Below are 18,762 nucleotides of genomic sequence, written 5' to 3'. Positions count from 1 at the left end.
AGGGATAGAGAATGTATAGCTGCTTCCTTCCCGGGAAGCGCTTTTCAGGGTGTTCCCAGTGTTTAGACATAAATGTTACAAATTCACTGTGATTAGGGAAATTCTGGGAAGGACATTTTACCCGTTTGAAGGAAATGGAGGGCTCCTGAGCAGGTGCCTCGTCCTCTCTTCAGAATTTGGGTAATTGCCAAGTTGAGGCTATCGAGCCTATCCTGCATCCTTAGGGTCTGGTCTGTATCAGACTCAGACTCAGACTGGGAATCCATATCCGACCCAAAAGCTGCCTCCGAGGAGTGGGCTTGGGGTGAGGAATGCATCCAGGAGGATGCGGAGGGACCCGGATAACTAGAGGAAGACCTGGAAATAGCCCGCTTCCTTTGCTTTGGACCCGATTTGTCCCTGTGAAAGTCGCGGTTAGGTACAAATATGAAAGTTGCTCCAGGACCTGGACCTGGGACTGTGAAACTTTTGTCAGGTCTGAGACAGACTGACTTGGCGACTGCCAAATGCATAGGGAGGGGAGTGCTCTCATCCCGGGCGTTAGAGGGCTTCTGCGGAAACATGGTGGAGGAGCTGCAGGACAGATAGGAATGGGCCTCTCTGAGATTGGGCATAAGAGAAGGACTAGGACTACTGCTGGGGAGAGCTAAGCCCTTGTGAAGCGAGAAAATAACCAGTCTGGGCTGGTCCTACCTGATAACGGAGATGGCGCTGTCACTGCTCAGGCTGCAGTGTCCCCCAGATCCAGTGCAGGTTAGTGATGGACGCCTGCTGTGCCCTTTGGAGCCGGAAGTCGATAGACAGATGCACGATTCTTCACACGCTTTTCAAACAGACGCCGCCTGCTGTGCCCTTTGGAAACGGAAGTAGATGGTGACAGACAGTGCAAGAATCTTCACACGCTTGGCAGACAGACACACCAAGCAGGGGGCGTGTCTCGGGTAATCGGGAGAGAGGAATAGAGAAAACACACTCTCTCCATTTCCCAAAAAAACGCGCTCAATGGAGGGGGCCACACTGATTGGCCGAGGTTCTAGTAAGGGGTGTGGCTAAGCTGAAGGTGACATCTGATTGGCCAGGGGCCCGGTAAGGGGGCGTGGCTACCCAGAGTCCGGGAGAAGGCCCAAAGCAAGGGACTAAATTAACAGAGGACCTGGAATTAGCTGCGATGCCTCGGCATCCACAATGACAGAACCGGCAAATGGCGTTAACGAAGGTCCTAGTCCGGGCTTGAAAATTGGCCGCGTCTGTACATTGGACAACATGGCTGGCTGATTTGAGCCGGCCGTGTCAGGGAGCAGGGGCCCCTCCTATTGGCTATGCCGCCGGAGGTGTGCAGCGGGCAGGGAGCGAAGGCCCCGTGATAGGGGTAAAAGCGCGCTATAAATACACGTTCTTGATGTGGGGGGAGAGAACCAGCCCTCTGATTGGGCACAGTAGCGCGTGTTACAGGAAAGCACTAGCCGGGATGAAAAAAAAAAATGGCCGCAGTCATTCGGTGGCGTCCTGTCGTGGGTTAACAGTGAGGCAGGCAGGTAGCTGCCCGGGACAGAGAAAAGGACATACCTGTAAAGGTGAATCCCGAATCCCTCTTCACTGACGAGGACATCATCAGGAGCCCTCAAATGGATGAGGGTCACTGGTAGAAAAGGGTCTTCCTTCCTGCATCGTCTCCGGACGGTGCAGAAGACGGCATCAACCCCTTGCAAGAAGGGGCGAGGCCACCGCTGGTGACCACCGTCTTCCTCACAGCCCTCTCCAAAGAGTGGGGTGAGGAGGGGAAAAGGCAAGGACTGGCCACCGGGAATCACCCTGAAACACCCGTAAGTGTGACAGGGGATAAAGTCCTGCCTGTGGGTCCGAGAATGAGCTATGCGGGTGGCACCACACTGCTCTCTCTGTCGCATAAGTGTGGGAAAACAAGGTGAGAAATTACACCCTGTTACCCTGAAGATGAAGAAACCTGAAAGACAAAGGGAAAACATTAATAAAAAACACAACAGGTGACCTGAAGAGGAAAAGACGGATCTGGGATCAGATCTAGGTCTGCCTCCTACAGACACTAAGCTTAAACTGAGGTACTTTGTGCCTGTCGGTGGGTGTATACTGTGGAGGAGGAGCTATTTTCCTTTTTTTGCACAGTGTCAGCCTCCTTGCAACAACAGCGTGCACCCATGGTTACCTGTGTCCCCCAATGAAGTGATAAAGAAACAATGCTTTATCATCATATCCCCGAACAAAAAGTGGAATAAAGCACGATCAAAAAGACAGATATAAATAAACATGGTACCGCTGAAAACATCATCTTGTCCCGCAAAAAACAAGCCGCCAAACAGTTCCATCAATGGAAAAATAAAAAAGTTATAGCTCTCAGAATAAAGCGATGCAAAAATAATTATTTCTTATATAAAATAGTTTTTGTGTAAAAGCACCAAAACACCAAAAAAAAGATATAAATGAGGAATCGCTGTAATTGTACTGACCTGAAGAATAAAACTACTATATAAATTTTACCACACACAGAACGGCATAAACGACACCCCTCCCCCCCAAAAAATTCCTGAATTGCTGGTTTTCCTGCCTCCCAAAAATTGGAATAAAAAGCGATCACAAAATGTCATGTGCCCAAAAATGGTACCAATAAAAACGTCAAGTTGTCTCACAAAAACAAGTCCTCACATGAATCTGTGGGCCAAAATATGGAAAAATTATAGCTCTCAAAATATGGTGATGCAATAAAAAGCATCTTTTAGGCTGGTTTCACACTTGCGTTGGGCAGAGCTGCGGCGGGCTGCGTAGTTCCTCCGTTAAGCCCTGCACACTGCCGCAACTCTTCCATTCAGCTCCGCCTATGTCGGCATGCGTCCTGCATACCTATCTTTAACATTGGGTACGCAGGCCATGCAGATGTATGCGGATGCCTCCGCATGCGTCGTTTTGACACTGCGCTGACCGCAACAAAATGCAACATGTTGCGTTCGACGCACTCTGCAGTGCGCTGAAATAGTGGTTTTCTCACTCATATGGGGTATCGGCATGCTCAGGAGAAATTAGCACATTTTTGATCCATTTTTTCCTGTTACACTTGTCAAAATAAGAAAAGAAATTGGATCTGAAGTAAAAAAATTTGTGAAAAAAGTTACATGTTCACCTCTTTTTTTTTTTTTTTTTTTTCCACATTCCAAAAATTCCTGTGAAGCACCTGAAGGGTTAATAATCTTTTTGAAATGTAGGTTTGAGCACCTTTAGGGGTGCAGGTTTTAGAATGGTGTCACTTCTGGGTATTTTCTATCATATACACCCCTCAAAGTGACTTCAAATCGTCCCTAAAAAAAATGGTTTTGTAAATTTTGTTGTAAAAATGAGAAATCGCTGGTCAACGTTTAACATGTAGACATGTGGGAAATGTTACTTATTAAGTATTTTGTGCGACATATGTCTGTGATTTAAGGGCATGAAAATTCAAAGTTGGAAAATTGCTAAATTTTTGCCAAATTTCCGTTTTGTTTTTTTTTTTTTCTCACAAATAAATACAAGTCATATCAAATAAATTTTACCACTATCATGAAGTACAATATGTCACGAAAAAACATTCTCGTAATCACCGGGATCCATTGAAGCGTTCTAGAGTTATAACCTCATAAAGGGACAGTGGTCAGAATTGTAAAAATTGGCCCGGTCATTAACCTACAAGCCACCTTCAGGGGTAAAGGGGTTAAAGAAGGCCTGTCACCAGGTCAGGTGTCTAGTTTTGCTCTTATTTTCTTCCCACTGCTCTTCTGAGTATCCCATTTTTTTTAAATTGGTCATGCTGTTCCAGAAATATAGGAGATTTTTATTTTGGCACACATCTTTATAGCCTTTACCAAGGAACGTGGCTCACAGGCTTTTCTGGGTGATGTCTTTAGGTTGCTCTACAGTATTACCCTGTCAGCACCACCATGTTGGTAAAGACCATAAAAAGTAGTACAAAATAAAAATGCCAATACCTCTGGAACTGTATGGTGGTTTAAAAAAAAAAAAAAAAAGACCAGAATACTCAGGGAAGCTGCTTGAATAAAATAACCTGTTACTTGGTGACAAGTGGGCAGCTTTTCTTTTTAAAGATATAGGTACACTAAATTTTTAAGCACTCTTTTGTAGCGACTCTGCTCCAAAAGGAAAAAAAAAGCCTTTAAAATGCGTTCAAAAATTCTTGAATTACTCTTCCTATTAATGTCTATGAATTCACAGTCAATATGTTCAGTCATTTTTAGGGTTTCTTCCGATTCAGGTTTTGAAAAGAAAGTGCTTGTCACTTGTTTGGAGCTTCCACTGATGGAAACCGCTGCAAATTAGCCAGTGTCTAATCAAAAGGTGGCAAACAAATTCTTTAGGAAAAAACTGTTCTAAAACGCCTGGAAAAATGACTGAACAGAATTTTTGCCAAAAGGACAGATATTGGCAGTTTTTAGGAAACACTCAGGTACATAACTTGAAGGTTCAGGAATATAAACCCCCAAACTATGTGCTAGGTATTCGGCTCCAAATACTGTGCCAAATATATGTAAAGAGAAACCAGTGCAGTAGACGATCGCTATATTCTCGCTGTGCATTCTAGTAGCATAGCAGTAATTTATTGAATGTGTAATTTTGTGCATTGACACAGGTATGGCATTAAAGGACCCGCTTATCTTAGGAACGCTGAAGGCCTTGTTTTATCTTTTGCTGATGATGGTTGTAAATGGACGACTGGATCCTTGCAGCGTCACCCTGACCGGATCACCGTAATAGAAGGAGCAAAGGAAACCTCGTTCTGTTTATTTGACCACGTGACTGTGAGTACATGTTCTGTCTCCTTGCCACGTTTAGACACTCTCATTTCCGCTACATCCCTGTATTATGTAGAATGCTAGGTCTACGGTAAGTTAGAGGGAAAAATGAGCTTGGAAAAAATTTCTAATTTTAACCATGACCTAGGGTAAAATGTTTCTAAGAGGCTTTACTTTAGAATCTTGATGACAGTGGCATTATAATATGGTGTCGGCATGGGAATAGTACTAATGTGTTCAGATTCTATGAAGAGATTTTTTGTAGCCGGGACCTGGGTACAAAAGAGTGTGTTGCAAATCTTGGTTCTTCTAATTCATTTGCTGTAGATCAACCTGCAAAGTTGGGACATAAACGTAATTGAAGATCAGTAAAACGAATAGTGTCAATGGCTAGAATAGAGTGTAAGAACATCTGGGCTGTCAGCAGAAATTGTCATAACCTGGACCCCGCTTCTGACGACCTTGTAGATTTAGATCTCTGCTGCCAGAACCTCTGTGGTTATAACTTTTTGTGTCCGCATCTGACCTGAACTGTGAGTAAAGGGAGCTGGCTGACTGCAAATTGCACTAGCTAAACCAGCACCATTCTGTTAGTTGATTTATAGACAGAAAAGGGTCCAGTCTTTGTTATTAAAGAAAGCAGTCAGCACCTTCACACACAGCTTTGGTCATGTGCCAGCATAGGAAACACTGTCCTGTGTCGGGCATTAACCAGAAAAGAACCTACCAGAGCTTGTAGCTGAAGATTGGGGAAGTTAAGTTTATTAGGGTATGTGTCCACGTTCAGGTTTGCTTCAGGCTTTGGGCAGGATTTTATGCAGGTAAAATCCTGACCAAAAATGCACCTGAGGTCACTGGCAGGTCACCTGCGGTGTTCCTGCGTGTTTTGCTCATTGTAGCAACATGCTGCGTTCTGAAAAAACGCAACGCATGTGCGTTTTTGCGTGAAAAACGCATGCGTTTTTTAATGCACAGTGAAGACGGGATTTCATTAAATCCCCTTCACTATGCTGTAACATCTGGACGCTGCGTTTTTGACGCTGCGGCTCAGCGCTGCGTCAAAAACGCAGCGTTTCCTGAACGTGGACACATACCCTTAGGTTCTATTACTTATCTTTTAAGCAGATTTACCTTTTTTTTTAACCTGGGAAAACTTCTTTAAGGCCTCAGTCATCTTTTGCATCAGAGAAAAATAGTAATCAGTGTGCTAAATCCCATTTCTCCTTTGCCTCATTGGGGGACACAGGACCATGGGTGTATGCTGCTGCCACTAGGAGGCTGACACTAAGTGATACAGAGAAAGTTCCCTCCTCCCCTGCAGTGTACACCCTCCTGCTGGCTCTCAGCTCCTACCCTGCAGTATACACCCTCCTGCTGGCTCTCAGCTCCTCCTCTGCAGTATACACCCTCCTGCTGGCTCTCAGCTCCTCCCCTGCAGTATACACCCTCCTGCTGGCTCTCAGCTCCTCCTCTGCAGTATACACCCTCCTGCTGGCTCTCAGCTCCTCCCCTGCAGTATACACCCTCCTGCTGGCTCGCAGCTCCTCCCCTGCAGTATACACCCTCCTGCTGGCTCTCAGCTCCTCCTCTGCAGTATACACCCTCCTGCTGGCTCTCAGCTCCTCCTCTGCAGTATACACCCTCCTGCTGGCTCTCAGCTCCTCCCCTGCAGTGTACACCCTCCTGCTGGCTCTCAGCTCCTCCTCTGCAGTATACACCCTCCTGCTGGCTCTCAGCTCCTCCTCTGCAGTATACACCCTCCTGCTGGCTCTCAGCTCCTCCTCTGCAGTATACACCCTCCTGCTGGCTCTCAGCTCCTCCTCTGCAGTATACACCCTCCTGCTGGCTCTCAGCTCCTCCCCTGCAGTGTACACCCTCCTGCTGGCTCTCAGCTCCTCCTCTGCAGTATACACCCTCCTGCTGGCTCTCAGCTCCTCCCCTGCAGTGTACACCCTCCTGCTGGCTCTCAGCTCCTCCTCTGCAGTGTACACCCTCCTGCTGGCTCCAAGAGAACCAGTTCTTGTTTAGTGTCCGTGGGAGGCACATGGGTCTGGTCTTCAGACCAAAAACTCTTTTTTTTTTTTTTTTAATTTTAACTTTTAATTATTAATATTTTTTTATTAACTGGATGAAGGGGCGAAGGATCCTTTCAAGGCTCCGATCTCCCCGAACCAACAACAGGCGAGCACGTGGTGTCACCTCCACGTATCCTCTCCTGCGACTTGGGATGCCATGGTTGGTCTGATTTTTAGGAGCGACGGGTCCCTTAAAGGGCACCGATCTCCCCGCACCATCAACAGACGAGCACTCAAGGCTGTTGCGAAGTGCCGCCTGCAATTGTTACCCTGTTAAGTGCCACTGTAAAACTCTGACAGTGGATTAACAGCGTACCGGGAGGGGGCTGCTCTCATGACGTGATCACTGGTCACGTATGAGTTGCTATGACAGCCATGGGTCCGTTGAAGACCTCCATGTTTGTTATTACCGAGCTCCCGTGAAACCCGACCTGTGGCCAGACTTCAAAGGACACTTTAACCCCTTCACGCCGCGGCCCTTTTTCGTTTTTGCATTTTCGTTTTTCGCTCCCCTCCTTCCCAGAGCCATAACTTTTTTTTATTTTTCCGTCAATATGGTCATGTGGGGGCTTATTTTTTGTGGGACGAGTAGTACTTTTGAACGACACCATTGGTTTTACCATGTGTTGTACTAGAAAACGGGAAACAAATTCCAAGTGTGGTGAAATTGCAAAAAAAAGTGCAATCCCACACTTGTTTTTTGTTTGGCTTTTTTGCTAGGTTCACTAAATGCTAAAACTGACCTGCCATTATGATTCTCCAGGTCATTACGAGTTCATAGACACCAAACATGTCTAGGATCTCTTTTATCTAAGTGGTGAAAAAAAATTCAAAACTTTGGTAAAAAAAAAAAAATGCGCCATTTTCCGATACCGGTAGCGTCTCCATTTTTCGTGATCTGAAGTTGGGTGAGGGCATATTTTTTGCGTGCCGAGCTGATGTTTTTAATGATACCATTTTGGTGCAGATACGATCTTTTGATCGCCCGTTATTGCATTTTAATGCAATGTCACGGCAACCAAAAAAAAGTAATTCTGGCGTTTCTAATTTTTTTCTCGCTACACTGTTTAGCGATCAGGTTAATGCTTTTTTTTTCTTGATAGATCGGGCGATACTGAACGCGGCGATACCAAATATGTGTAGGTTTGATTTTTTTTTTTTTAAATTATTATTGTTTTATTTTGGATGGGGCGAAAGGAGGGTGATTTAAACTTTTATATATTTTTTTATTTTTTGTTCATATTTTTAAAAACATTTTTTTTTTACTTTTGCCATGCTTCAATAGCCTCCATGGGAGGCTAGAAACTGGCACAACTCGATCGGCTCAGCTACATAGCAGCGATCATCAGATCGCTGCTATGTAGCTGAAATGCAGGCTTGCTATGAGTGCCGACCACAGGGTGGCGCTCTCAGCAGGCCGGCATCAGTAACAATAGATGTCTCAAGGACCTCTATGGTTACCATCCTGACGCATCGCCGACCCCTGATCATGTGATGGGGTCGGCGATGGGCTCATTTCCGGCCTCACGGCCGGAAGCATTAGTTAAATGCCGCTGTCAGCGTTTGACAGCGGCATTTAACAGGTTAATAGCTATTGCATGCACATGTCAGCTGTACAAAACAGCTGACATGTCGCGACTTTGATGTGGGCTCACCGCCGGAGCCCACATCAAAGGGGGAGACACGACATGTGCCGTACTAGTACGGCGCATGTCATGAAGGGGTTAATTTTTACTATATGCTTCAATACTATGGTATTTTCTTAAACAGTTTTTATTGAATATTTTCATATATAACTTACAAAAGGTAAAAAGTATTCATGCAAGGACAATGAAAAGCAAAAAATAGCAAAACAGTAAAGTAAAAGGGCAAGACAATCAGGTAAAGCATAACCGCCTTGCTTGAGTCGGATTCACTCAATAACCATTAACTGATTGTCCAGAGAGTTGTCATAATGCTGTCTTGAGTATCATATTCCTTATCATCATAAATATCCGATAAACTACCATAAATAGAATGAAAAGAAGAAAAGAGTGTAGAGTAGGTAATAGAAAGTATATAAAAAAGAGAAAGGAGGAAATAGGGGGGTTTGATTAAGAGGACGGAAGAAAGTGGGGGAAGGGGGTGAAGAGAAGGGAACTGAGGGTGAAGTATGAGGAGAGTTGGATCTCCCCCGTTTGTGTGAACTGCCTCTCTGTTCTTCTCTACTTCGCTAATTTGTCTCCGAGAGTGTTAGGAATTCTGACGATTCGCGAAACATAATCCATTCTTGCCATGTTTTGTAAAACGTATCCTCACGCTGTGTCGTAACAGTGGATAGCCTCTCTATTCTACAAAGGGAAATCCATTTCAACTATCCAATCCCCGATACTTGGGGCTGTCTAGAACGCCACTTCCTAAGAATGATGGTATGAGTGGCCGTTATGCAATGTTTTAGGAGTCCTACATTAATGCTCCTGAAGGAGCCTGCGATCATTGACCGTAGTAGGCCCAGCTGTGGGTTACTTTGAATGATGTCACCAGAAACCTTTGAATACATTTCAAAGACCTTATTCCAAAGTATTTTAATTGGTGGACAATCCCACCAGATGTGGAGCATGGCACCCTCAGAAGCCTCGCATCTCCAGCAGCGGTCAGATACCAGTGGATATATCTTTTGAAAGTGGGCCGGACATCTGTACCACCTAATTAAAAGTTTAAAGTTTGTTTCCTGAGCCCTACAAGCCAAAGGGAGCCTGTGTGCACAAAAGAAAGCATTTTTTTTTTCCATTGCTCAAAAATACTATGGTATTTGTGTATATCTCAATTGATAAGATGATCACAACAAGTTCAAGTGCCCTAAGGGGACTAACAAATACAGTGAAAAGTGAAAGCAAATATGTTTTTTTTTTTCCATATTTAAGACATTAAGTTGAAATCAATCACCACCTCTTTTCTCCATTAAAAATAAAGATGATAAAAAATACATATGTGTTATCGCTGTGTTCAGAAAAAAGTCTGATCTATCAAAATATTAAAAAAAAAAAAAAACACATTCGCTCATCGCTAGTATCAATATAAATGTTGTTTCGCTGCATCCACAGCTCCATTGACTGAAAAATTAAATAGTTGTTGGTCTCAGAAAATAGTGACACAACTCCCTAAAACATTTTTTTTTTCAAACTTCTGATTTTTTTCACCACTAAAACAATTAAAAAAAACTGGACATATTTGGTATCACCGTAAATATACTGATGAGCAAAATCATATTGCGAGGTAATTTTTAACACAAATGTACACCGTTAAAACAATTCTCAAAAGACAGTCATAATTGTGTTTTTTCACAATTTCTTTCCACTTTAACCCCTTCACGACATGTGCCGTACTAATACTGCGCATGTCTTGTCTCCCCCTTTGATGTGGGCTCCGGCAGTGAACCTACATCAAAGTCGCACCAAATGGTATCATTAAAAAGATCAGCTTGGCACGCAAAAAATAAACCCTCACCCGACCCAAGATCCCGAAAAATTGAAACGATACGAGTATCGGAAAATTGCGCAATTTTTTTTTTTTTTTTTTTTAGCAGTTTGGAATTTTTTTTTTCACCACTTAGACAAATAACATGTCTAGGTTATTTTTTATCTATGAACTCGAAATGAACTGGAGAATTATAATATCAGGTCAGTTTTAGCATTTGGTGAACCTAGCAAAAAAGCCAAACAAAAAACAAGTGTGGGATTGCACTTTTTTTGCAATTTCACCACACTTGGAATTTTTTTTCCCGTTTTCTAGTACAAGACATGGTAAAACCGATGGTGACGTTAAAAAGTACAACACGTCCTGCAAAAAACAAGCCTTCACATGGCCATATTGATGGAAAAATATAAAAGTTATGGCTCTGGGAAGGAGGGGAGCGAAAAACAAAAACGGAAAAAGGGCTCCATCTTGAAGAGGTTAAAACATTTTTTTTTCACAATTTCTTTCCACTTTTGTCCCCTATGCGATGTGGTGTCATTTAAAAGTAACAACTCCTTCGGTAAAGAACAATCCTTTATATGTCTGTGTGGACAGAAAAATAAAAAGGTTATAGTCCTGGGAAAAAGGTGAGGAAAAAACAAAAATACAAAAACTGTAATTGGCTGTGTCATGAAGGGGTGAACGGTAAAAAAAAAAAAAAAAAACACACCCATCATTCTAACACATGGATGGCATCTGAGTGCTGTTTTTTTTTTTTCTTTTTTCTTTTCATGGATTCATTCATTTGAATGGTAAGTTTGATCCACAAATCAGATAAAAACTGGACATGTATGTTTGTTTTTTTTTTGTTTTTTTTTTGATCTTCCAAAAAATCAGTCTGAAAAACAGATGTGAATTTGCCCATAGACTTTAATGGGTTTCTTTTCTATCTGTGAAAACATGGATAGCACCAATATCACAGACTTCTGAATGAGGCCTTATTACTCCTGGGCATTTAGTCCTACTTGCCAGGATTTTCTGTAAATATGTGATCAGTTATCGATCTCACTAATTCTTGCCATTTCTTTTTTAATCCATGTTAGGTAAGAATTCGGATACAGACTTACCGCTTTCATACAGACGGCATTCGCTTGGAAATAGTAAGCAACAAAGCCCATGTAACTCCGGAAGAGCAACCCTCCATAGCAAGCACTAACCACCCCAGGAATGATCTGGTCAGAGAGGTTACTCGTACAGCAATGGAGGCTCAGCTGGCAAAAGAAGAAAAGGCTGGAAGGAAAAATGCTGGCAAGCAACACCTGGAGTACCAACAAACACAGGGAGTCAGTCTGTATTCACTGCTGCAGGAAGTTCATGAACTGGCACTTCTTGATGTATCCGAACAGTAATCTTTTCATCAACCCCTTAAATAGAGGGACATCAGAGCCCTCTGTTCTGTCACTGCCAGAATGTATGAGAACAAACACAGTCCAGCATATTACTCACATAAAGCATTTTTAGCAGAATGTAGGCAAATGTTTTTAGTATCTGTTAGGGAAGTCTTAATGTGGAGGCAGCTTTCACGTTTTAGGAGTGTCTATTTTTTTATAAAAAGAAAATATATATATATATATACATATACATTTATAATTTAAAAAGAAATGCTAGCTGCCTACAACGTACACATTCTCAGGATTTTAATTTATGTCTCACAGCTTATGTTCTATATTATTGGCTGTTAAATCTGCAAACGTAATGGGAATTTTAGCACATTTGCTATGTACATTTTTTTTATTGTTTCTTAAAAGCAAAGAGTATTTTTCTATATAAAAAAAAATCTGCAATAAATAATTTTCCCTGAAAAACCTTAGGGAACAATTGTGAAACTTATGTGTTCCTTTAGTAGTGTCAGACTGGCCATTTTTCTCTTGCTTTCATACACATACATTTAAAAGCAAAATAGTGGGGATGAGGATGTTGGAATTTATTTACAGTCCTTTCTTTAGGCAAGGAGTCCATGGTTCAGATTTTCAGCAAGCTCTTTACTCTGCCGCATGCTTTTCATTATTGCAATGAATGGTGTGGAGAACCATTGCTGCTCCTCAAGCATTTTAGTTGTATTATATTTGTCTACATTCTGTAGAAAAATGGAGATCATAGCTGTGCCAAAGTATCCTCTCTTTTCATGGTTGAATGATATCGTGAAAGGCTCCATCTGGGAGTTATCCACTCTTCGGTTTTCCTGTAATTAGTGGCTCTTCAGTGGATTGCACACCGCAGTTTTTAGCGACGACCTCTTGCTTTATTGCACCACTTAGACCTACGCTGACATTTACCATATTTTTCCCACCATAAGATGCACTTTTTTTCCTCCAAATTTGGGAGGAAAGTGTGGGTGCGTCTTATGGTCGGAATGTAGCATGTGGGGAGGGGGCAGCGGCTAGTGGGATCGCACTGTGATCCCACTTGCAGGAGGCAGAAAAATGTCCCCGCCGCCTGAATCCAGTGCTGGGGAAACCATGTGGTCCCCATGATTAAAGTGCAGTGAATATTCATTAGCCGCTTCCCCGCCCACCTGTCAGCTGAGCAGGGAGCAGCAAATGAATACTCCTTCACTGAAACACCCATGGTTTCCCTAGTGCTGGATTCCTGCAGCAGCTGGGGAGATCTGTGTCCGGTGGAGGAGGAGGCAGCAGCAGGGGCCAGAGGAGACAAGATCGCTGCATACCTGCCTGTGCTGGATGCTGAGGCATAAGGACCTGTGATGTCATGAAGTGGGCGAGCTGGAGCATCACATGACAGCACAGAGCCCTCCCTCTTCTGATGTCATCACAGGTCCTTCAGCCTCCCCACTAGAATCTGCAGGATTCCTCTTATGACCTGTGCTGTGGAGAGGCAACAAGAGGGAGGGCTCTGTGTGTGCAGTCATGGGATGATCCAGCTTTTCACCTCACCACAGTGGCTGGCTGGCTGGCACAATTAAACGGTTAGTCTTTACAACACAATAAAGCACTCTGCCACTCCTGTGGTGAACTATAACTACCAGCATGCCATAGGATCTGCAGGACATGCTGGGAGTTATAATGAAAAAAAGAGGGACGGCACTACCTTGCACGTGAAGACCTTCAGCCTCTGTGCACATCCAGTGCATTCATGCAAGATAGCAGTCCAAATTCCACCTCAAGCTACCGGGTGCTCCTCCGGAAAACCACATAAAGATCAACTTGTTGCATGAGAAAAAGAAGGAGGGCACTCACCGATCTGAAGCTTGACTTTTCTTTATTAAATGTCCATTAAAACATCATGGCCGGGAGAGTGAACAAGGAGCTCCTGTGAGCAGTGTGAAGACGACGGCCGTTTCGCGCTCTCACTGCGCTTCCACGGGTCAACGCTTCAGTCTGAAGTCAATGATGGGAGCGAAGCATCGGCACTTTCCAATCTCTTCCCAGTATCAGGTGAAGCACAATATACGTAGGCAAAGTCTTCCATAGGCAAAGTCTTCCATACTTCAGTCATGATAAAGATAGTATGAACTGGAATAGGCTGTGGCATCGACGTAGCTGAAGAGTTCAATTGCAGTGTTATATATTGTGTGATATATTCTAAAAATTCATTTTAGACTATTTAAAACTCAAAATAGGCTGATCATTAACTCCTTTCTGCCATCCGACGTACTATCCTGTCCATGTGACCTGGGACTTAATTCCCATGGAGGGAATAGTACGTAATAGGCGATCAGCCGCGCTCACGGGGGAAAGCGCGGCCGGGTGTCAACTGATTCTCACAGTTGGCACCCGACACTAAGTGCCAGGAGCGGTCAAACAAGATCGCAGCGTTCCGGTGGCATAGAGAAGCATCACGCAGGGAGGGGGCTCCCTGCGTGCTTCCCTCAGACCCTCAGAACAACGCGATGTGATCGCGTTCTGAGGTTCTCCCTGCCTGCAGACCCCCGAATCCAAGATGGCTGCGGGGTCCTGCAGGGAGGTGGCTTCTCAGTGCCTGCTGAGAGCAGGCAGCGGCAATCCTCCTTCACTGCCTGTCAGTGATCTTTGTTCATTCTGCCTCCCAAAAATCGTAATAAAAAGTGCTAAAAAAAGTTATGTGCCCGAAAATGGTACCAATAAAAACTTCAACTCGTCCCGCAAAAAACAAGACCTCACATGACTCTGTGGGCCAAAATATGGAAAAATTCTAGCTCTCAAAATGTGGTGATGCAAAAACTTTTTTACAATAAAAAGCGTCTTTTAGAATGTGACAGCTGCCAAATGTAAAAACCCGCTATAAAAACCCACTATGAATAGTAAATAAACCCCCCCCCCTTTATCACCCCCTTAGTTAGGGAAAAATAATAAAATAAAAAAATATTTATTTCCATTTTCCAATTAGGGTTAGGGCTAAAGTTAGAGTTAGGGGTGTGTTAGGCCGGCATCACACTGGCGTGTTTTATGGACGTATGAGAGGCGCAGAAAATACGGATTGCATACGGTACAATGATTCTCTGTGGGCCAGCACCTATCTGCCGTATTTTACTGATCCGTATTATACGGTCTCGTACGGCCGTAGAAAATCGAGCCTGGGAACTTTTCAGAATATTTTCTCAAGCTCGAGTTCATATGAGTTCATCCAGCAGGGGGCGCATCACCGCGACTCGAGGTAACTACAGGACATTCCCCTGCATTCCATTAATTCACAAAGTTTTACAGACAGGAGCACAGCTGCATTAGCAGAGCTCCTGGGTGTAAAATGATTAAACCCCTTCAGATGGATTTACAGCCCGGATAAGACTGAACGACGGAAGGTATGGAATATTGTTGTTTGTTTTGTTTAACTTTATTTCAGGTGACAAGGGTCTTCAGGTGGATTAAGAGTATAATAAAATATTAAAACACCATGTGTCTTTATTTCATTAAAATACTTATTAATAATGTGTGGTGTTTTATTAACCATTTAGTACTATTGGATTAATAATGGATAGGTGTCATAATTGACGCCTCTCCATTATTAACCTGGCTTAATGTCACCTTACAATAGCAAGGTGACATTAACCCTTCATTACCCCATATCCCACCACTACACGGGAGTGGGAAGAGAGAGGCTAAGTGCCAGAATAGGCGCATCTTCCAGATGTGCCTTTTCTGGGGTGGCTGGGGTGCAGATGTTTTTAGCCGGGGGGGTCCTATAACCATGGTCCCTCTCTAGGCTATTATTAACTGCCCTCAGTCACTGGCTTTCCCACTCTGGCGGAGAAAATTGCGCGGGAGCCCACGCCAATTTTTTCCGGGATTTAACACTTTAATAGCTAGAGACCCCAAATTTTACACAGGCACTTGTTACATTAGTAAAGAGGAATATGTAATAAAAGAAGGGATATGAGATGGTTTACAGTATGTAAACCATGTCTCATCATGTCGGGTTTGTGAAGGAGAGAGCAAAAGCCGGCAATTGAATTACCGGCTTTTCTGCTATCTCGCGCTATATGAAATATATATACCAAAAAGAAAAAAAGGCAGCACTCCAAGTCCTTTCATGGTGAAAAACGTGTGAAGTTTTATTCAGACCCACATCTCTGTGCGACGTTTCGGCTCACACTGAGCCTTTCTCAAGCCTTTTTTTCTTTTTGGTATGTAATTTGGGTGGATGAGTGGACCATCTAACCTAGGAGGCCTGGCACCCATCGGTGAGCATTGTGCTGTTCCAGTTTTTTCTATCTATCTATAATATGTGTCTCACTGACATATATATATAGAGAGAGAGAGAGACGGTATATATGTTTTTTAGAATATTTGAGCCGATGGATCCATGATATGTCCATTTTGCAAGCCTTTGAGAAAAAAACGCCATACGGAAGCCATGCGGATGCCATACGGATGACACATGGATAAATTTTTGCGTAAAAATCGCATCCTCGCATTGAATACGGAACAGTGTTTTTGGACAATTACTGCGCATTACGGCCTTAGAGTTAGGTTTGTGGTTAGGGTTATGGTTAGGGCTGGGATTAGGGTTAGGGGTGTGTTGGGGTTAGGGCTGGAGTTAGAATTGGGGGGCTGCCACTGTTTAGGCACATCAGGGGCTCTCCAAACGCGACATGGCGTCTGATCTCAATTCCAGCCAACTCTGCATTGAAAAAGTCAAACGGTGCTCCTTCCCTTCCGAGCTCTGCTGTGCGCCCAAACAGTGATTTACCCCCACATATGGGTATTGGCGTACTCTGGACAAATTGGACAACTTTTGGGGTCCAATTTCTCCTGTTACCCTTGATAAAATAAAAAAAATTGGGTCTGAAGTACATTTTTTGTGAAAATAAAAAATTTGTGGCGAAAAGATCATTTTTGTGAAAAAAAATGTTTTTTTATTTTTATGGCTCTACGTTATAAATTTCTGTGAAGCACTTGGGGGTTCAAAGTGCTCACTACACATCTAGGTAAGTTAGGGGGTATAGTTTCCAAAATGGGGTCACTTTTGGAGGGTTTCCACTGTTTAGGCACATCAGGCGCTCGCCAAATGCGACATGGCGTCCTATCTCAATTCCAGCCAATTTTAGTTTGAAAAAGTCAAATGGTGCTCCTTCCCTTCTGAGCTCTGCCATGCGCCAAAAAACGTAGTTCCCCCACATATGGGGTATCAGCATTCTCAGGACAAATTGGACACCTTTTGGGGTCCAATCTCCTGTTACCCTTGGTAAAATAAAAAAATTGGATCTGAAGTACATTTTTTGTGAAAAAAAAAGTTAATTGTTCATTTTTTTTTTTCAAACATTCCAAAAATTCCTGTGAAGCACCTGAAGGGTTAATATACTTCTTGAATGTGATTTTGAGTATCTTAGGTGCAGTTTTTAAAATGGTCTCACTTTTGGGTATTTTCTATCATATAGACCCCTCAAAGTGACTTCAAATGCGATGTGGTCCCTAAAAAAAAAAGTGGTGTTGTAAAAATGAGAAATCGTTGGTCAACTTTTAACCCTTATAACTTCCTAACAAAAATAATTTTTGTTACGAAATTGTACTGATGTAAAGTAGACATGTGGGAAATGTTATTTATTAAGTATTTTGTGTGACATATCTCTGTGATTTAAGGGCATGAAAATTCAAAGTTGGAAAATTGTGAAATTTTCACCAAATTTCCATTTTTTTTTCCACAAATAAACACAAGTCATATCAAAGAATTTTTACCACTAACGTGAAGTACAATATGTCAAGAGAAAACAATGTCAGAATCACCGTGATCATGGAAGCATTCCAGAGTTATTACCTCATAAAGGGACAGTGGTCAGAATTATAAAAATTGGCCTGGTCATTAACGTGCAAACCACCCTTGGGGGTTAAGGAGTTAATAACTAAGCGTTTTGTGTTCTAATTTTTTCATTGTTATATTTCGGCCTTTTCATATTTCGGCCTTATTACGTGTTTTCATTAACATGGCTATACATGGGAGTTTTTTTTTTATTAGACGAGCTGTACTTGTCAATAGTACTATTTTGTGATACATATAATTTATTGTATAATTTGGGCTTAGCTGTTGTCGGAACCCCCATAGTAGTTAGTACAGAGCTACTGACGGCGTCTCCTCGTATGAAGGGTATCATAGGATCCCAACTCTTGAGATAGATGTGTGTCCCAACATAAATGTCTAAGATGATGTCTGTTCAGTTCCAATAACAGACCAGTTTTTGGGGAGATAGGGTTTTTTTAGCTTCAAAATTACTGTGACAGATCTCCTGATTCTTTTGGGTTTTGCGAGAGATTAATCAAAATGGCTGCTTAACCCCTTAACGACCGCCGATACCCCTTTTAACAGCGTAGTTAAGGGTACATAAACCACAGCGCTGTTAACGGCACTGTGGAAAAAGTGTATAGTGCCCCCCAGAGTTGGATTTTCTCCGGGGTCTCAGTTGCCGGGGGTAGTCGAGACCCCAGAGAACATGATTCGGGTCGGTTTTTACAGACCCCCGGGTTGCGATCGCCAGTAATTAACCGCTTACCGGCGACTGCAAAAAAAAACGCGATTTGCCATTTAATTTCTCTGTCCTCCGATGTCATTGCACTTCAGAGGACAGAGAAGTAGGGTCCCCGATCCCCCCTGGTACCTCCCGATGCTCCTGGGCCCTTGTGATTCCTCCATGGGCGCCACCATCTTCCGGTAAGAAAATGGCGGGCGCATGCACAGTGCGCCGGCAAGCACCCGGCAGATCTTGGGGTCTCAGCTGCCGGGGGTAGCTGAGACCCCAAAGAACATGATCCTGGTCGTGTTTTTACCGACCCGTTTTGCGATCGCAGGTATTAACCCCGTCATGACCCAGCCTATTTTGACCTTAATGACCTCGCCATTTTTTGCAATTCTGACCAGTGTCTCTTTATGAGGTAATAATTCAGGAACACTTCAACGGATCGTAGCGATTCTGAGACTGTTTTTTCGTGACATATTGGGCTTCATGTTAGTGG

General features: G+C 43.2%; 1 protein-coding gene across 1 annotated transcript in view; it reads left to right on the top strand.

The window, feature by feature from the left end:
• Nucleotides 1-12,207, top strand: part of DIS3L (DIS3 like exosome 3'-5' exoribonuclease) — a 67,610-nt gene extending 55,403 nt beyond the window's left edge. Inside the window, exons 16-17 of the mRNA XM_077263270.1 lie at nucleotides 4,649-4,817; nucleotides 11,425-12,207. Of these exons, the coding sequence (XP_077119385.1) occupies nucleotides 4,649-4,817; nucleotides 11,425-11,730 (475 nt within the window). The 3' untranslated portion in view covers nucleotides 11,731-12,207. The remainder of the gene's footprint in view (nucleotides 1-4,648; nucleotides 4,818-11,424) is intronic.
• The last annotated feature ends 6,555 nt before the right edge of the window (nucleotides 12,208-18,762 follow it).

This window comes from Ranitomeya variabilis, chromosome 5 (assembly GCF_051348905.1).
Source record: "Ranitomeya variabilis isolate aRanVar5 chromosome 5, aRanVar5.hap1, whole genome shotgun sequence".
Classification (NCBI taxonomy): domain Eukaryota; kingdom Metazoa; phylum Chordata; class Amphibia; order Anura; family Dendrobatidae; genus Ranitomeya; species Ranitomeya variabilis.
Note: the sequence above shows the minus strand (reverse complement) of the source record. Positions and strands in the feature narration are given on the sequence as shown.